Source organism: Haematobia irritans, chromosome 1 (assembly GCF_050003625.1).
Source record: "Haematobia irritans isolate KBUSLIRL chromosome 1, ASM5000362v1, whole genome shotgun sequence".
NCBI classification, from domain to species: Eukaryota; Metazoa; Arthropoda; class Insecta; order Diptera; family Muscidae; genus Haematobia; species Haematobia irritans.
Window position 1 is genome coordinate 72,695,649 of NC_134397.1, and position 20,035 is coordinate 72,715,683.

Genomic DNA, 20,035 nt, shown 5'->3' on the forward strand with positions numbered 1-20,035 from the left:
CTGCTTTGTTTTGTATTCTTTTACTTTTTTACTACTTTAAATTTATTTATTTAATAATTATTTTGTTATAAACACACAAATGTTCAAAACTTTTTTTCAATTTATTAAACCTTTCAATTTAACTTTAATTTTAAACATATTTTCATTTTTATAAAAATTTTTTAATCATTTCATTATGTTTTAATATAAATTATTATTATCATGATTCATTGTTGCTTTTTAAATTTATCCGTTATATTGTTATATTGTTTTTTATTAAAATTCCTATACTTTAATTATAAGACTTTAATCTTGTTGTACAGGATATTTTTAAATAAATAAATAAAATAAAATAAAATAAAATAAAATAAAATTTTGACAAAATTTTCTATAAAAATGAATGTTTTACTAAATTTCTAAAGAAATAAAATTTTATATTACATGTTAGCCTGATACCGAAACAGGCAATTGACGTCCAAATGCATTATATCTAATTATACAATTATTTTTCGAGCTTTATGGACAGATATAGATTAAGGAACATGGTTAATAGAGCCATTGAAAAGAAAACGCCAGATACAAATCTATACACGCCTGAACTGTACATGTTTCGGTTCGGGCGAATGAACCTTTCCACAGCCTTTAGTATAGATCTGGCTGGGAGAGATAACTCAATTTTGGGCCCTTTATGCTAACTCCTTATGGAGAAAATCATTATCTGTCCATAATAATGATCTATATCTGTCCATAAAGCTCGAAAAATAATTGTATAATTAGAAATAAAATTTTGACAAAATGTACTTTAGAAAGTAAATTTTGACCAAATTTTCTATACAAAAAATTTTTTGAAAAATTTTTCTGTAGAAATAAAATGTTGACATAATTTTCTATAGAAGTAAAATTTTGACAAAGTTTTTTATAGAAATAAAATTATTACAAAATTTTCTATAGAAATACAATTTTGACAACATTTACTATAGAAATAAAATTTTGACAAAATTTTCTATAGAAATAAAATATCAAAAACTTTTTTCGGGAGGTTCAAGTGTAGTTTGGGTTTAGTGAATTACCCGAATTTATTCTGATAATTGGTTGATAGTTTTGCTGCGAGTTGAAGATGCTGATGAGGAATATGTTAATTCCGAAACAGCTGTCCTGACAAAATTTTCTACAGGAACAAAATTTTGACATAACAAACAATTTCTCATATCAGAAAAGTCTGGCCAAGACTGCCAATAATATAATCTGTCGATGGTTAAGAGCATATAATGAATGAAAGAAAAAAGAATAAAAATTTAAATATAATACTTTTCTCTTCATTTATTCTAAGAGACTTGATGCCGAGGTTTAATTGATGATTTTAGAGGTTTCGAAATGAATCGCAAATTTTTCAAGCGTTAGTATTCCCTGAGATTTCTTATCGATCGGTTAAGCCACACTCTATCACTATAGAATATTAAATTAAACAAAATAATCAACAACTGGCTTTAGAACAGCAACGCCATGTCAATAGCGTCGTTGTTCAGCTTCATTTGTTTTGCAGCGATAATTTTGCAGCAATTGCTCTCTGTTGTGGGTAAGTTTGTATTTTCTCGGGTTTGTCGATTTGAGCCAGGTTTAGTGTATTGAAGTTTCTTATTGCATAATAGAGAATATTGCCAATTAGTCGGAGTCTTTTGAGTCCTATTTAAAACTACAACAGTTTCAAAAAAAAAAAAACAATCATCCGGAGAGATGATGTTCTTTAAAAGAGAACACATATGAAACCACTACACACATATGAATCAGTTTTTATTACCAACAACAAAATCAAACAGGAAAATTTAATCGCAAAAATAATTTATTTTTTTTTATTTATTTTTTTTTTATTTATTTTTTTTTAATAATTCATTCATTCATTCATTTGAAAGATGAATTGGTATTTACACTAGAGGTGTGCACGTGAGTAATATTTTGCTCACGCACACTCACGACGGAGAAATATTATTCACGCACACTCACGCACGATGTTTTTGGTACGACTCACGCTCACGCACGTGCACGAAAAGAAAATTTGTACTCACGCACACTAACGCATGAAAATCTTTTAAATGTCGTTACTCACGAAAAATATCGTGACTCACGAAAAATGTCGTGACTCACAAAAAGCCTCGTGTCTCACGAATAATTTAATTTACCTATAGAACCTGACTAAAATCATGAGTATGATTAAAATCTAGAGCGTTATAAAACTCGTTAACACCTAGGATGCCACTCTAATTATAAATGAACTCAACTCGTACACCCTCACAAAAAATCGCTTCTGTAACATATACTCCCAAACATATTTTGCTTCAAGCATATACATTTTTGGGTATTGCCCAAACATTTATATGTTTGATCTCTTCCAATATATAATATGTTTGAAAGCATATTGGTCTAAACAATATACGTTTGGGTAGTCTAAGTTCCAAACATTTTGTATTTTTGCATCCAAATTCAATAATGTTGTCTTCCAAAAAACAATATGTTATTATGTGAACATATAATATGTTTGGAAGCATTTTGCACCCAAAAATGTTATATGCTTAAAAAAATTCTCCCAAACAATATTGTGCTCAAAATTTTATTTATTTATTTATATATTTACAATCATAATGAATTATGAAAATAAACAGGTAATATAGGTGCTAACAACATAGGTTTTCGACCTGAATGCTCAAAATTTTGTTTCTGCTTAATTGTATATTCCCCCACATCTTTCTCACTTCCACGAGATTTTTTAGTTCTTAGCACCTTTTTCTGTAATACAAACATTGTAGAAGAAATTATTCAATTGTATAATTTTTTTTATTTTAATTTTACCTTTTGCCGGACGGGGATTCGAACAGCGGACCACACAGTTTGTAAGGATCAAAGAAGTAGCTGATCAATTGCCCAAGGAAAAATAAAATGTTAATTTTGTAATAACAAGCAACAACCACCAACTTAATTCAATATCGCTCCCTGTTAAATAGCGCTCCAAGCTACTAAACACATATATGTTTATAGGCTATTTCTAAATTAATATATGTTTGCATCCAAGCATATTATATTTACAAACATTTTATGTCCCAAACATAATATGTTCTAACATATTAACATATATGTCCCAAACATGTTATGCTAGTTTATGAACATTATATGCTTGCACTCAAAAATATTGTGTTTAAAAATTTGTGTTCCAAACATATAATGTTTATAGCCAAACATATGAAAAACAGTCTTTTTCATCCGTGTAGGCATTTTAACTATGTTCGTAAGCGTGATTTTTTTAGTCAGCGTGTTTTTCCGAAATTCGTTACTCACGCACACTAGCGACGATAATATTCTCGTAACTCACGCTCACGCACGACATTTGTTTGGTTAATCACGCTCACGCCGTAGCCGTCAGCGGGACTCACGAGTCATGCGTGAGTCACAAAAATTTTCGTGAGTCACGACAATTTCGTGTCACGTGCACATCTCTAATTTAAACAGATAATAGGTGTGAATGCATTTATTATTTCTGATATGGGAATGGAAAATACGTATATTATGGAGACGACATCGGTAGACTTTATGGCTTAAAGTTCACTAAGGCTGATTTTTAAGCATCGCATACAAAAAACTTACGAAGCGTATTTGAAACGTTTGTAGGGTATGCAAATTTACTGCACTTGGAAAATATAGTCTATGATAGTATACATTTTTGTAATGGGCACTATTTAGAGTTTGCGGAGTGTTGCGGATGATTATTGAGACTATAGAAATACGGATTAAAAGGTGTGTTTACATATGTTCCGAACTTTTTAAAACATTTTTTTAGTGCAATATTATTATGTTCCTAAATGAGCATAAAATATTTGAGACATCAATTTTCTAAATATAATAAGTGTGGATGTAAATATATATTAATTTTAAAAATTTTAGTAAACTTATTTATGTTGTGTTAATTATTCAGAGAGCAAGAGAGAGAGAGAGAGAAAGTTGAAGAACGAGAGCATTAAATGAGAGCAAATAAGTCTTAGCCTATATTTGAAGCATTTTTATATTTAAATTTAAAAATTCAATATGTCAGTTGAGTTAAAGACGATTTCTTTAAATTAAAAATGTTTTTCTTTATTTTAAGGAACATTTGCCTTACTTCAAAGATCTACAACTTCAACAGAGGGACGCAAAATTTCAAGATTTGTGTCCTAAATGGAATGAAAAAAATTTTTGAAGCAAGGATTAAAAACTTCCTTTTAATTAAAATGTCATTATTTTAAAGAATTTTGTCTTTAGGATTGCATAAGTTGCATAATCTTCCATATTAGGTCAATATTTTTTTCAGTGAACGGTGGTTGTTGTGAAACATCTGCAGTGATGCCAACTCCCAAAGATGTATTATAGAACTTTTGGGTATTGACTTCATTTGAAGCATTTTTTACGCATTTAAGCCAATTGTAACGTGGTTTTGTCGTCGGCTGAGGTGGACCAGTGGTAGTCCAGGATCAACTTTAAGGACCCACAAACCTTAAATTAAGAACACACGATTTGGTGGTATTTATACAATAATAGTAGTACGAACTTTATTTATTTGACCTTATATACGTATAATGTTTATGTTTGCACGGTATACTGAGGAGTCGGTGATTTATTACGTAGCCTCTTAGTACTGAAGTCGGCGTATCGGTTGTTGACGATTTGGTTCGGCTAAAGTCGTTGTTGCGGTGTTCGATGATGATCGGTTGGTGATTCGGTTGATGGTTCGGTGGTTGATTCGGTTGATGATTCGGTTAATGGTTCGGTAGCGGTGATGATAGTTGCTGGTCAGCCGTCGGTGGCTGGTGGCTGGTTGTGTTGGTTTGGTCGGCTGTCGATGGTTGGCCGATGTTGATGATACGGGTGATGCGGCGATTCAACGTTGATAGCGATGTTGACAATCCGGGTGATGTGGTGATTCGGTGTTGATTGTTGATTCGTTGTTAGGTTAGTAACAAAACTACAAACTATTTGTCGAAACTACTAGTGGAAGCAAGCTAATAGCCGAAGCTATTAGTGCGGAAGCAAGCTAATCGTCGGTGAACCGATTAGTGCGGTATCAAGCTAATTGCCGAAGCAATTAGTGCGGAAGCAAGCTAATAGCCGAGGCTACTAGTGCGGAAGCAAGCTAATTGCCGAAACAATTAGTGCGGAAGCAAGCTAATAACCGAAGCTACCAGTGCGGAAGCAAGCTAATAGCCGATGCTATTAGTGCGGAAGCAAGCTAATCGTCGGTGAAACGATTAGTGCGGAAGCAAGCTAAATGCCGAAACACTTAGTGCGGTGGCAGAGTTCCTGTCGCTTAGTGTGAACCAGGGATGGAAAATACAATTTTTAAGAAAGTACAAAAAAGGTATTTTTTTGAGCGAAAAAGTACTTTTCACCAAAATCAATAATAATTCCATTGGAAGATTATTGACAAGAGCTCCCTTAGACCAAATTTTAAAGAAAATATAGTAAATTTTGTTGAGTTGACCCCAATTTTATAAATAATAAAATCTTTACACAATTTCCTAAAGACAAAATTTTTCTACCGAAATAAAATTTTGACAAAATTTTCTACCGAAATAAAATTTTGAAAAAAAAATTCTATAGATATAAAATTTTGACAAAATTTTCAATAAAACCAAAATTTTGACAAAATCTTCTATAAAAAAATTTTTTGACAAAATATGTAATAAAAATAAAATTTTGACAAAAAATTTCTATAAAAATAAAATTTTGATAAAAATTTCTATAGAAATAAAATCTTGACAAAATTTTCTAATGAAATAAAATGTTGACAAAATTTTCCACAGAAATAAATTTTGACAAAATTTTCGATATAAAATAGATATCAATTTTTGACAAAATTTTCTGTAGAAAAAAATTTTGATAAAACTTTCTGAAGAAATATATTTTTGGAAAATAATATGTTTTGGTAGTATTAGATAAGATTTTCTCCAAGTGTTGGCAGATTATGTTTGTCTCAAGTTTCGACCGTGACTTCTTATCTAGAAAGTGTTCGTGTGGAAGCGTAATATAGAATCACATGCTTTTTTTCTACTAAAACATTCTTCAAATTCAAGAAATATTGTTCTAAGGCGTTTACAAAATCGAGATTTTCTTCCCGCATGAACTTGTCTGTTTTGCCAAATTTGTAAGAGACTATTAGCAAATAAGTTTGTTAAAGACTTTCTCAAAATATTAAAATATTTTGCCAAAACTATTGTACCATAAATCTGATATTGTCTTAAAAGGTACTAAATCATTCGCGGGGGTACTACGGTACTGACGAGGGTGAAAAAGTATTGAAAGTAGTACTATAGTACTGCATTGTCCATCCCTGGTGTGAACTGACTGCGGTCGTGCCACTCGTCGTGTTCAATACCCTTCGGTTGTCGGGACTCTTGCTCGTTGTCCAAAAACACCGAGTTCATATTCTCGGTGTTTTTGGACAAAACGTAGATGAGAATTATGCTCATAGCAAGCAAAAATAAGTGTTTCTCAAAGTCAAATTGCCCAATGTGTCATTGACTGCATACCCACACATACTGAATAGAACGACAGTGGGTATGTGGAGAGTAGGGCAGTGGATATGTGGCCATAAAAGGCACACATACGTTAAACAACAGGAGGCACAATCAAATAAATCCATGTACGGACGAATACAATACAAAAATGTATTTCGTTCCGTTACACTATCCAAGTGTATTTCTTTATAATTTTTATCAGTTATGACTTTCAAATTTCAAAATATGTTTTTTCAGAGGAGAAAATAAATGTTTCGACATTAAATTTGGACATATTAATATTTGCTGGGAGTATATATCTTATTTCAATAATGAGTGTTTTTGTGAATTTAATGCTAACGTTTTTGATGGCATCTATATCAAGTTAAGAAATTCTTCATTCGTCGATAGATTTTAAAAAAAAATAACAATATTGGTTACAAAAGGACCAATACTACCTTCATAACAATAAAATTCGATGGCTATATAGTTGAGTTTCTTAAGCTTTTGACAGTCTAATCTGTATTTTTGTATGAAAAGATGTCGTAAATTATACTCAATAATGTTTAAATTGAAAAAAAAACACCAAAAGCACTAAATGAAAACGCCAGAAACCACCAAATTGGTGCTTTTTTTTGAAAAGTCACTAAAAAGCCAATACGGTTCTTTTTGCATATCAAAAGGCACTAAATTTGGTGACAAAAGCACCAAATTGGCATCACTGAACAGCTGTATCCCAGCTAAAAAAGCTTCGCCAACACTGAAAAAATATTGTCGTGAGGTCAAAGATTTTATGTCCTTAAAATACAAACGCATAGATTAGCATAGAAGAAGCATTTCTCTAATATAAAGATTTTTTCCTTGTCCTAAAGTCGATAAACTTTTTAATGAAGTCGTATTGTCCTTATAATTAGGTGATTTGACTTAAAAGTAGGTATCATAACATAAAAGAAAAAATTTTTGGGCTAAGATCAACTTGACTTTAATAATTCATAAAAAAAAAAAAAAAATCTTTAAAATTAATGAAATTTGTTGTCTTTTTTATCTTGACTACAAAGCAAAATATGGTTCAAAAATAGGACATGTTTTTCAACACCTTATTTTGAAGACGTTTTTACTTGAAACATTGCATAATTTAAACTGGAAGCCGAGTCTGAATTTGTAAAATAAAGTTGTCGTTAATTCGATTTTAAAGGGCTTTGATTGCATATGAAGAAAACAGCTGAAAAAAACGAAAAATTAAAATTTGTTCCTAGAAGCTAGAACACAAAACCCAAATTTAAAAGAGGCAGTTCATTAAACCCAACAATGAACCACACTTGAACCTTCCGAAAAAAGGTTTTGCATGATAGCCGGCTTATGCCGAAATAAATTCGAAACTAACATATCTATTTTCCTTTTTTCGGAAGGTTCAAGTGTGGTTAATTGTTGGGTTTAATGAACCGCCTGAATTTATTCTGATAATTAGTTGATAGTTTTGCTGCAAGTAGAGGATGCTGATGAGGTATATGGTAATTCCGAAACGTGCGTCCATCCAACCATCTTGCAGTCTATAGGGCTTTGCCCAAATAAATTTGACAAACATTCTTTTCCTCTGTTGGTTAAGCTACACTTGTAGTTTAGTCAATGTATGGTTTTAAGCTGAGATGAAAAAACAACAACAATGAAAAATATTTACCTATTTTTGTTTGGTTAAAAATTTCTAAAAATAATCTAAATTTTCTAATATTAACAAAAAATTTTCTTCCTGGTGGGTTCACTGTTTTCAGTCCATCTTTAGCGCTATGTGAAGTTCTAGATAGTCACATTTAAGTAAATTTTACTCATTTGAGAAACTTATGAATTTAATAATTAAAATAAGAAAAAATTTCTCACATTTGGCAAAATTGATCTTAAATCAACTAATTCCCACGACCTAAATAAAGTTAGGTCCACAGTAGTGGTACAGGGTTATTATACCCTGTACCACTACTGTGGTACAGGGTATAATAAGTTTGTGCATTTGTATGTAACGCCAAGAAATAATTGTCACAGACCCATCTTTTAGTATACCGATCGGCTTAGAATAAAATTCTTAGTCGATTTAGCGATGTCCGTCTGTCCGTCCGTCTGTCTGTATATGTAATTTTGTGCCCAAAGTACAGGTCGCAGTTTAAGTCCGATCGTCTTCAAATTTGACATAACGTCTTCAGATATAAGACAATCGCTATTGATTTTGGAAAAAATCGGTTCAGATTTAGATATAGCTGCCTTATATAGTTATCACCGAGTTGATCATAATTCACGTATTTATGAACCGACGTTTTGTACATCTGAATGTTTTGTCAGTCCCGTAAAAACTGCCAAATATCAGCTAAATCGGTTCAGATTTATATATAGCTCCCATATATATCTTTCGACCGATTTGGATTTATATGGCCTCAAAAGCCAGAGTTTTGCCCTGAGTTGCTTGAAATTTAGCACAAGGAGTACGTTTTATAGTATCGTTAATTGTGCAAAATTTAGTTGAAGTCGGTTCAGATTTAGATATAGCTCCCATATATATCATTCGCCCGATTTGGACTAATATGCCCACAGAGGGAAGAGTGCTACTCTGATTTACGTGAAATTTTGCAGAGGGAGTAGAATTGAACTTGAAACTTTGCACAGGCAGTAGAATTAAGGTTCTGCATATGCGTGTTTATTTTGGTTGAAATCGGTTCAGATTTTGATATAGCTCCCATATATATATTTCGCCCGATTTTCCGTCATATGACCACAGAGGTAATCCGATTTACGTGAAATTTTGCACAGGGAGTAAATTCAACATAGTAACTATGCACGTGAAATTTGATTGCAATCGGTTCAGATTATATAGATTCCATATATATGTTTTTCCTATTTAGGCAAAACTGGCCGAAATACCTACATTTTCCTTATCAAATCGCCACTGCTAAGTCGAAAACTTATCAAAATGACTCAAATTTTCCTATTACTCTATTACACATCTATCGACCGGTAAATACACTTTTGCGAAGTTGCCTCAAACTTGGTTCATATTTAAATGTTTCCTATATTTATACCCTGCGCCACACTGTGGAACAGGGTATTATAAGTTAGTGCATATGTTTGTAACACCCAGCAGGAGACGAGGTAGACACATGGTGTATTTAGCAATAATGCTCAGGGTGGGTCCCTGAGTCGATATAACCATGTCCGTCTGTCCGTCTGTCTGTGAACACATTTTTGTGATCAAAGTCTAGGTCGCAATTTAAGTCCAATCGCCTTCAAATTTGGCACATGTTCCTAATTTGGGTCAGAACAGAACCCTATTGATTTTGGAAGAAATCGGTTCAGATTTAGATATAGCTCCCATATATATCTTTCGCCCGATATGCACTTATATGGACCCAGAAGCCAGAGTTTTATCCCGATTAGCTTGACATTTTGCACAAGGAGTACAATTGGTAGTTTAGTCATGTGTGCCAAATTTGATTGAAATCGGTTCAGATTTAGATATAGCTTCCATATATATTTTTCGCCCGATATGGACTTATATGGCCCCAGAAACCAGAGTTTTGGCCCAATTTGGTTGAAATTTGGCACTAGGAGTACAATTAGTAATATAGTCATGTGTATCAAATTTGATTGAAATCGGTTCAGATTTAGATATAGCTCCCATATATATGTTTTTCTGATTTCGACAAAAATGGTCAAAATACCAACATTTTCCTTGTTAAATCGCCACTGCTTAGTCGAAAAGTTATAAAAATGAAACTAATTTTCCTAAACTTCTAATACATATATATCGAGCCATAAATCATAAATAAACTTTTGCGAAGTTTCCTTAAAATTGCTTCAGATTTAAATGTTTCCCATATTTATACCCTGCGCCACACTGTGGAACAGGGTATTATAAGTTAGTGCATATGTTTGTAACACCCAGAAGGAGACGAGATAGACACATGGTGTCTTTGGCAATAATGCTCAGGGTGGGTCCCTGAGTCGATAAAACCATGTCCGTCCGTCCGCCCGTCTGTCTGTGAACACATTTTTGTGATCAAAGTGTAGGTCGCAATTTAAGTCCAATCGCCTTCAAATTTGGCACATGTTCCTAATTTGAGTCAGAATAGAACCCTATTGATTTTGGAAGAAATCGGTTCAGATTTAGATATAGCCATAAGCGTAGGAAGGCCTCTGGGGAGGGGGCTTAGACCCCCCCCAGAAAAAGTTTAGCCCCCCCCCCCAGAATTTGAAAACCTAGTTACGATTTTCCATTTTTATAAAAATTAAACAAGTATATACAACCGCACAAAGTCCCGCTAAAGACTTTCATGCACAATCGAATTACTTGGGTTGTGATAGCAGTTGCCGATGGCAATGTTTGAAGTCTGATATTTATGAAATAAAGCTGTGGTTGTGATTTAGTTTATTATTTATTATTTTGTTTAGTCTGATTTAGTCAATTTAATTAAAAAAATAGAAACTATTCTTTCATAAATTAATATCTTAATAATGCTGCAAAAAGAAGCGAAAATGTTCTTTTTGGGCCCGGGAGTGGTGCAAAATTGGCGGAGAAGCGATGAATGTAATATGAATTTGTCATAGAACGGATGTCCATCGAACAGCCGTTGCAATTGATTTGCACCACTTCTTAAGGTGTGATCCGAATTCAGTGTTTTGAATGTGAATTCAAAAATTGTGTGATATTTTCCCAGCTAAATAAAACAAAGAATTACGCATTAAAATATGAAAAAATGAAGTTAAAAAACTTCCTGTGTAGTTAAAATAATTAACTTCTTTGTGGAAGTGCTTTTAAAGTTGTGCCTTTAGAACAACTCCCATGCTGGGAAAAGTGTGGAACTACTTTTAGTTGCTTTATTATAAATTAATTGTCGAGTTATTTTGATGTCTATTTTTTTATTAATTTTTATGAAATAAAACATTAATTGAAGTTATATGTTCAGTCTATAAATTTTTAGCTAGGGGGGCTATAGCCCCCCCTACGAAGATTATCTAGCTACGCTAATGGATATAGCTCCCATATATATCTTTCGCCCGATATGCACTAATATGGACCCAGCAGCCAGAGTTTTATACCGATTTGCTTGAAATTTTGTACAAACATAACACTTAGTCGTATAGTCAAGTTCGCAAAATTTGATTGAAATCGGTTGAGACTTAGATATAGCTCCCATATATATCTTTCGCCCGATGGACTTATATGGCCCCAGAAGCCAGATTTTTGGCCGTATTTGTTGAAATTTTGCACTAGGAGTACAATTAGTAGTATAGTCATGTGTGCAAAATTTGATTGAAATCGGTTCAGATTTAGATATAGCTCCCATATATATCTTTCGCCCGATATGGACTAATATGGTCCTAAAAGCCAGAGTTTTGGCCCAATTTGGTTGAAATTTTGCACAGGGAGCAGATTTAGCATTGTAACTATGCGTGCCAAATTTGGTTGAAATCGATTCAGATTTAGATATAGCTCCCATATATATCTTTCGTCCGATATGCACTTATATGGACCCAGAAGCCAGAGTTTTACCTCGATTATCTTGAAATTTTGCACAAGTAGTACAATTGGTAGTATAGTCATGTGTGCCAAATTTGATTAAAATCGGTTCAGATTTAGATATAGCTTCCATATATATTTTTCGCCCGATATTGACTTATATGGCCCTAGAAGCCAGAGTTTTGGCCCAATTTGGTTGAAATTTTGCACTAGGAGTACAATTAGTAATATAGTCATGTGTGCCAAATTTGATTGAAATCGGTTAAGATTTAGATATAGCTCCCATATATATGTTTTTCTGATTTCGACAAAAATGGTCAAAATACCAACATTTTCCTTGTTAAATCGCCACTGCTTAATCGAAAAGTTGTAAAAATGACTCTAATTTTCTTAAACTTCTAATACATATATATCGAGCGATAAATCATAAATAAACTTTTGCGAAGTTTCCTTAAAATTGCTTCAGATTTAAATGTTTCCCATATTTTTTTACTAACATTGTGTTCCACCCTTGTGCATTAGCCGACTTAAATTTTGAGTCTATAGATTTTGTAGAAGTCTATCAAATTCTTCCAGATCGAGTGATATTTAAATGTATGTATTTGGGACAAACCTTTATATAGCCCCCAACACATTTGACGGATGTGATATGGTATCGAAAATTTAGATCTACAAAGTGGTGCAGGGTATAATATAGTCGGCCCCGCCCGACTTTAGACTTTCCTTACTTGTTTTTTACTGACATTGTGTTGCAGAACTCTGTACAGATCTGCTCAGATATACAGAATATATGTGTATGGATTCATATAGCATCCAACACATTGGACGGATTTGATATGGTATCGAAAATGTGGACTTACAAAGTGGTGAAGGGTATAATATAGTCGGCCCCGCCCGACTTTAGACTTTCCTTACTTGTTTTTTCTTGTGGCGCTTTGAGGAGATTTGAAACACTTAGAAATGTCACCAGTATTACTGAGAGGGGATAATCCACTGCTGAAACACTTTTTGGTGTTTGGTCGAAACTGTGATTGAACTGGAAAATGACCAATATGCAAGCCAGGTATGCTAACCATTGCACTATGTTGGCTCAGAGCATTTAGTATGGCCCACAGAGTCCATGGTTTGGTTTAGCGACCTCCCGATTTAATTTCATAGGCTTTTAGAATTGATACAATTAAAAAATTAATTGATACAATTGTGATTGATTTTTGCTTTTATTTATTTATTTATTTTTTGTTAATTGAGTAAATTATTTTTTTTTTAATAAAATTTTAGTTAGGAAAATATTGGTGATACTTTTTTCCTGTGTATGAATTAAAAATAACAATAGAAATATTTTTTTCATTTCTAAATACAGCTATTGGTGAGGAATGTGCTCTAAACACAGAATGTCGACATATAAAAAATTGTCCTATTATCAAAAATAGACTAAGTCAAATGGAACGGAAGCCATACTGCAATCTAAACAGAAGATCAACCTATGTTTGTTGTCCAGTACCACCTTTACCCTATGCTACTCCCAATGACGAAGAGAGGAGAGCTGTCAAAGGTAAGTAGATATATACCTACTTTCAGAGAAGAAAAATGATCATCTCAAACAGGTTTCAAGAGAATAATGTTATTTTTGGACGGGGAACATGTAACATGCTTGTCGCAACCATTTTATTTTCTCGGGAATTTTATGTCTAATTTGGATGTATGGCGAGAATACAATATTTTTGTAACAAAAATGTTCCATGATCTCCGTCCAAAAATAATTGTATATAATTAAAACAGGTTTGCGGTGATCATATTCCCACTCTGCGTGTATTATGTATGTGGCTTAATTAACGACAGTCTTCTTTCTTTGCAGAATGTAAATCTTATTTAAAGTTAAAGAAATGTGATCAATCACTAATTGTCGGTGGTGATAAAGCAGATCCCAAAGAATTTCCTTTCATGGCTTTATTGATTTATCGTAATGTCACACAACATGATTCCCACATATGTGGGGGAAGTTTAATAAGTTCCAAATTTGTCTTAAGTGCCGCCCATTGTTTCTACCAGCCCAAGTAAGCTATGACAAATTAAATCATTATTAGACTAAAAGAAAACAGAGTACTCGTTTATCCAGGACATCTCGAAAAATATACAACACTGTCATCAGCTGTTTAAAAAAATCACAGAAAAGAAGTGAAATCTGGCATTTTTAATGTATGATATGCTCCAATTAGTAATAAATATTTACTGCTGCGATTATTTATGACACTGTATCACTTTGAATTTCATGTTTTTCGATAAAATAGTCACAATAAATTGCTATTGTGAATCGAAGAAGCGTCACTTTATCAAAATACAATCTGGCAACATCGGCACGATTTGCAATGATGAGATGTTCTGGATGGAACACCAGTGCAACGATGTTCTGGATAGCCCATACAAATGTTGCATCCAGTGCTAAAATAAAACAGCCCTATTGATTGATTAGGGATGCCAATATCGAAAACTGAAGTTTCGCCTAATCGATTTTTTTGTCAAAAATTGACGAAGTTACCTTATTGTAATCTTCAAATTTGTCCCAAATTGTGGACATTTTAAAATTTTCAAATAATCCAAAACTCGAATATTCCATTTTTTTCAAATTTTTAAAAAGTCGAAAGGTGGATAAGTGAATTTTTTTGTTCTGATTAAAATCCCAAGAATAATTAACAATTTATTCCTTTTATATTTCTAGAAATCCAAATATAGTCCGTTTGGGAGAATTGGACTATGCTCGCACCGATGATGTGGCTTCCCCTGTTGATATTTCGATCAGGAAGTATACCATACCTGATGGATATGATAATTATGGTAATAAATTCCATGACATTGCTGTAATTGAACTTGAACGTGTGGTTGATTTCAATGACTTCATAATGCCGGCCTGCTTACCTTTGGTGGATGGTCGTAGTTTTCAACAATTCCTTGCTACTGGCTGGGGAGCCATACAGGACTATGACAAATCTTCGTCACATTTGTTGAAGGTTAAATTAGACAGCTTTGCCGATGATGTGTGTTTGGAGAAAATTGACACGGATGCTGGTCAGGTTATAAATACAACCATCCAAATGTGCGCCGGATCATTTCATTATGTTCGTGACACTTGTAGTGGGGATTCTGGTGGTCCTTTGTTCGTTGATCATCCCGATTATAATTGCTTACATTTGCTATTGGGTGTTACATCCTATAGTCATGGCGGTTGTGCCAACATAGGTTACCCAGCTTTTTATACAAGAATATCATCATATGTGGATTGGATAGAGAAAATTGTATGGGGCTGATATAAATAAATAATTATAATGTAAATAAAATATTAATAAGCTTTTTTGGAGCTATTTGTTACTACCGCATTAAGATCGGTTTCTGTTAACTTAATATTTGGTCTATTCCCACTAGGGTTTTCTTTTTGCCGGACTTTTTCCATTCCCCGGAAAGCGGGAATTTTTTCAAATTTTCCGGGATCCCGGTCAAAGGGAAACCAACTTTGATGTGGCATAAATTTAAGCAGTTGAATAAATTAGAAATCGCCTAAAGCTACGATTATAAAGCGTTGTCTGGACAACTAACAATATATATATATATAATGTTGATCTCTTACAACAGCCATAATAATCATACTAAAATATTAAATATTTTGTAATACAAAAAATTATTTTGTAATACAAAAAATGAGTATAGTTTCCGGAAGAACACTTTTAATATAGTTGGATTTTTTATAACATTAAAAACCTGTTTGGAAATGAAAGAAACTTCTTTCCAGTTGAAATCCACCTTAACTAGATTTCAACTGTCATTTGCCATATAAAACTCTCTATTATATATAAAATATTGTAAAGAAAATTTCCTGGGAATTCCCGCACATTCCCGGGAAAGCGAGAGCGAAAAAATAGAAAATTCCCGGGAAAAAACTCTAATTTCTACCATGGTAAAATGGTGGGAATAGACCATGCACAGGATGATTGTTTCTCCATTTCAGTCAAATACCCAAAAGTTTGTTTCCTCTCATCTCTAAATGTTTCAAAGCTTCCCTACACACACGGATGAAAAAGACTGTTTTTCATATGTTTGGCTTTAAAAATTATATGTTTGGAACACAAATTTTTGAACACAATATTTTTGAGTGCAAGCACATAATGTTCATAAACTAGCATAACATGTTTGGGACATATATGTTAATATGTTAGAACATATTATGTTTGGGACATAAAATGTTTGTAAATATAATATGCTTGGATGCAAACATATATTAATTTAGAAATAGCCTATAAACATATATGTGTTTAGTAGCTTGGAGCGCTATTTAACAGGGAGCGATATTGAATTAAGTTGGTGGTTGTTGCTTGTTATTACAAAATTAACATTTTATTTTTCCTTGGGCAATTGATCAGCTACTTCTTTGATCCTTGCAAACTGTGTGGTCCGCTGTTCGAATCCCCGTCCGGCAAAAGGTAAAATTAAAATAAAAAAAAATCATACAATTGAATAATTTCTTCTACAATGTTTGTAATACAGAAAAAGGTGCTAAGAACTAAAAAATCTCGTGGAAGTGAGAAAGATGTGGGGGAATATACAATTGGGCAGAAACAAAATTTTGAGCATTCAGGTCGAAAACCTATGTTGTTAGCACCTATATTACCTGTTTATTTTCATAATTCATTATGATTGTAAATATATAAATAAATAAATAAATTTTTGAGCACAATATTGTTTGGGAGAATTTTTTTTAAGCATATAATATTTTTGGGTGCAAAATGCTTCCAAACATATTATATGTTCACATAATAACATATTGTTTTTTGGAAGACAACATTATTGAATTTGGATGCAAAAATACAAAATGTTTGGAACTTAGACTACCCAAACATATATTGTTTAGACCAATATGCTTTCAAACATATTATATATTGGAAGAGATCAAACATATAAATGTTTGGGCAATACCCAAAAATGTATATGCTTGAAGCGAAATATGTTTGGGAGTATATGTTACAGAAGCGATTTTTTGCGAGGGTGTACGATTATAAAGCGTTGTATGGGCAACTAACAATATATATATATATATATATATATATATATATATATATATATATATATATATATATATATATATATATATATATATATATATATATATATATATATATATATATATATATATATATATATATATATATATATATATATATATATATATATATATATATATATATTGTTGATCTCTTACAACAGCCATAATAATCATACTAAAATATTAAATATTTTGTAATACAAAAAATTATCAAAATGTTTTCTTTGAGTATAGTTTCCGGAAGAACACTTTTAATATAGTTGGATTTTTTATAACATTAAAAACCTGTTTTGAAATGAAAGAAACTTATTTCCAGTTGAAATCCACTTTAACTAGATTTCAACTGTCATTTGCCATATAAAACTCTCTATTATATGTAAAATATTGTAAAGAAAATTTCCTGGGAATTCCCGCACATTCCCGGGAAAGCGAGAGCGAAAAAATAGAAAATTCCCGGGAAAAAACCCTAATTTCTACCATGGTAAAATGGTGGGAATAGACCATGCACATGCACAGGATGATTGTTTCTCCATTTCGGTCAAATACCCAAAAGTTGGTTTCCTCTCATCTCTAAATGTTTCAAAGATTCCCTACACAGAAATAAATATTTTTCGTTTTCAATCACAAAAAGGGGTGCTAATGCCAATTTAACTTTATTTTAGTTCATGAAAATTAGTTGATTTTATTTAAATTTTGCCCAATGTGAGCAAATTTTCCTTTTTTTTTTTTGCTTACATTAGGTTAAAGGTTAAAGTGACAGCCCAATTAAGTTTCTGGCTCACTTAGACTATTCAGTCCATTAACGACGTGAACTAAAAATAAGAAAAAAATTGTATGCACAAATTGTTCAAAAACCCATTTTTTAGGTTTTCGACAGGCAAAAAGTTGTAATCGTTGTATAAAACGCAAAAAATGTTGTAAATATCATAATAAACAGTTCGTTATCATCTCACGATAGCGAACACCATTCACAGTAACTGCCTGAACGGCCTCATTTTGGAAAAAATACGGCCCGATGATGCCGCCAGGCCATAAACCGCACCAAACAGTCACTCTTTGTGGGTGCATTGGTTTTTCGACAATCACTCTTGGATTCTCATTCACCCAAATGCGGCAATTCTGTTTATTGACGAATCCACTGAGGTGAAAATGTGCCTCATCGCTGAAGATGATTTTCTTCGAAAATTGATCATCGACTGTTGCCATTTCTTGGAACCATTCTGCCCATTCACGACGTCCATGGTTCAAATTGAGTAAGTCTGAAATAGAGAAATTTTCTTGGAACCATTCTGCCCATTCACGACGCCAAGGTTCAAATTGAGTAAGTCTGAAATAGAGAAATGTCAAATAAAATTCGGAAAAAAACTTGGCGTTTAGGTGTGGTTCACATTCAACATCGGCCCTTATAATTTAACCACCCTTTATTAATATTTGAAAAACGTTTGAACTCAACTCGTTTTCAAATGGTTGTAACCGGGTCGAACATAAGTTTCCATGATAGCCTGAAATATCAAACGCCACGGTTGCTGTTGTAAGATAAAATCGGGTCTGGATAATATTTAATTTATTCTTGCTCTTTTCATATTAAGTCATTTATCAATACAAAAATTCACAAAAAATTAAAATTTACATACGAGTATATATGTTAAAAACTAATAGTGTTTTCTTTTCTGAAAAAGGGCTTTGCTTTCATTTTGTCTGTACAGAATGCGCATTTTTAAAATATTGCCACACGGTTGAAAAAGACTGTTTTTCATATGTTTGGCTATAAACATTATATGTTTGGAACACAAATTTTTAAACACAATATTTTTGAGTGCAAGCATATAATGTCCATAAACTAGCATAACATGTTTGGGACAAATATGTTAATATGTTAGAACATATTATGTTTGGGACATAAAATGTTTGTAAATATAATATGCTAGAATGCAAACATATATTAATTTAGAAATAGCCTATAAACATATATGTGTTTAGTAGCTTGGAGCGCTATTTAACAGGGAGCGATATTGAATTAAGTTGGTGGTTGTTGCTTGTTATTACAAAATTAACATTTTATTTTTCCTTGGGCAATTGATCAGCTACTTCTTTGATCCTTACAAATTGTGTGGTCCGCTGTTCGAATCCCCGTCCGGCAAAAGGTAAAATTAAAATAAAAAAAAAAATCATAAAATTGAATAATTTCTTCTACAATGTTTGTATTACAGAAAAAGGTGCTAAGAACTAAAAAATCTCGTGGAAGTGAGGAAGATGTCGGTGAATATACAATTGGGCAGAAACAAAATTTTGAGCATTCAGGTCGAAAACCTATGTTGTTAGCACCTATATTACCTGTTTATTTTCATAATTCATTATGATTGTAAATATATAAATAAATAAATAAAATGTTGAGCACAATATTGTTTGGGAGAATTTTTTTTAAGCATATAATATTTTTGGGTGCAAAATGCTTCCAAACATATTATATGGTCACATAATAACATATTGTTTTTTGGAAGACAACATTATTGAATTTGGATGCAAAAATACAAAATGTTTGGAACTTAGACTACCCAAACATATATTGTTTAGACCAATATGCTTTCAAACATATTATATATTGGAAGAGATCAAACATATAAATGTTTGGGCAATACCCAAAAATGTATATGCTTGAAGCAAAATATGTTTGGGAGTATATGTTACAGGAGCGATTTTTTGTGAGGGTGCAGCAACCTAAAAAATGCTATTATTTCGGCGGGCAGAAAAGAATTCAAAAGAGTAAACAGGGCAATCGCAGCACTCTCGTTTGTCGGCAGTGCTGAAAATACTCGCAATTTGTCTCTATGCGTGTACTATTTTCACAACAGAATTTGAAGCCTTTTCGCACTTTTGCCTGTTTTTTTTAGGTTCGAAAAGAACCTAAAAAGTTAATTTTCCGGGCAAACTGCAAAAAAAGTCCGCATTTTG

At 32.5% G+C, this 20,035-nt stretch overlaps 1 protein-coding gene across 1 annotated transcript; it reads left to right on the forward strand.

Annotated features, from left to right (window-relative positions):
* The first annotated feature begins 1,396 nt into the window (after positions 1–1,396).
* On the forward strand, positions 1,397–15,365 carry LOC142221164 (venom protease-like). Its single transcript, XM_075290745.1, has 4 exons — positions 1,397–1,555; positions 13,355–13,546; positions 13,850–14,048; positions 14,711–15,365. Exons 1-4 carry the CDS (start codon positions 1,483–1,485, stop codon positions 15,294–15,296), a joined length of 1,050 nt encoding a protein of 349 aa, XP_075146860.1. The 5' UTR covers positions 1,397–1,482; the 3' UTR covers positions 15,297–15,365.
* Positions 15,366–20,035: the final 4,670 nt, after the last annotated feature.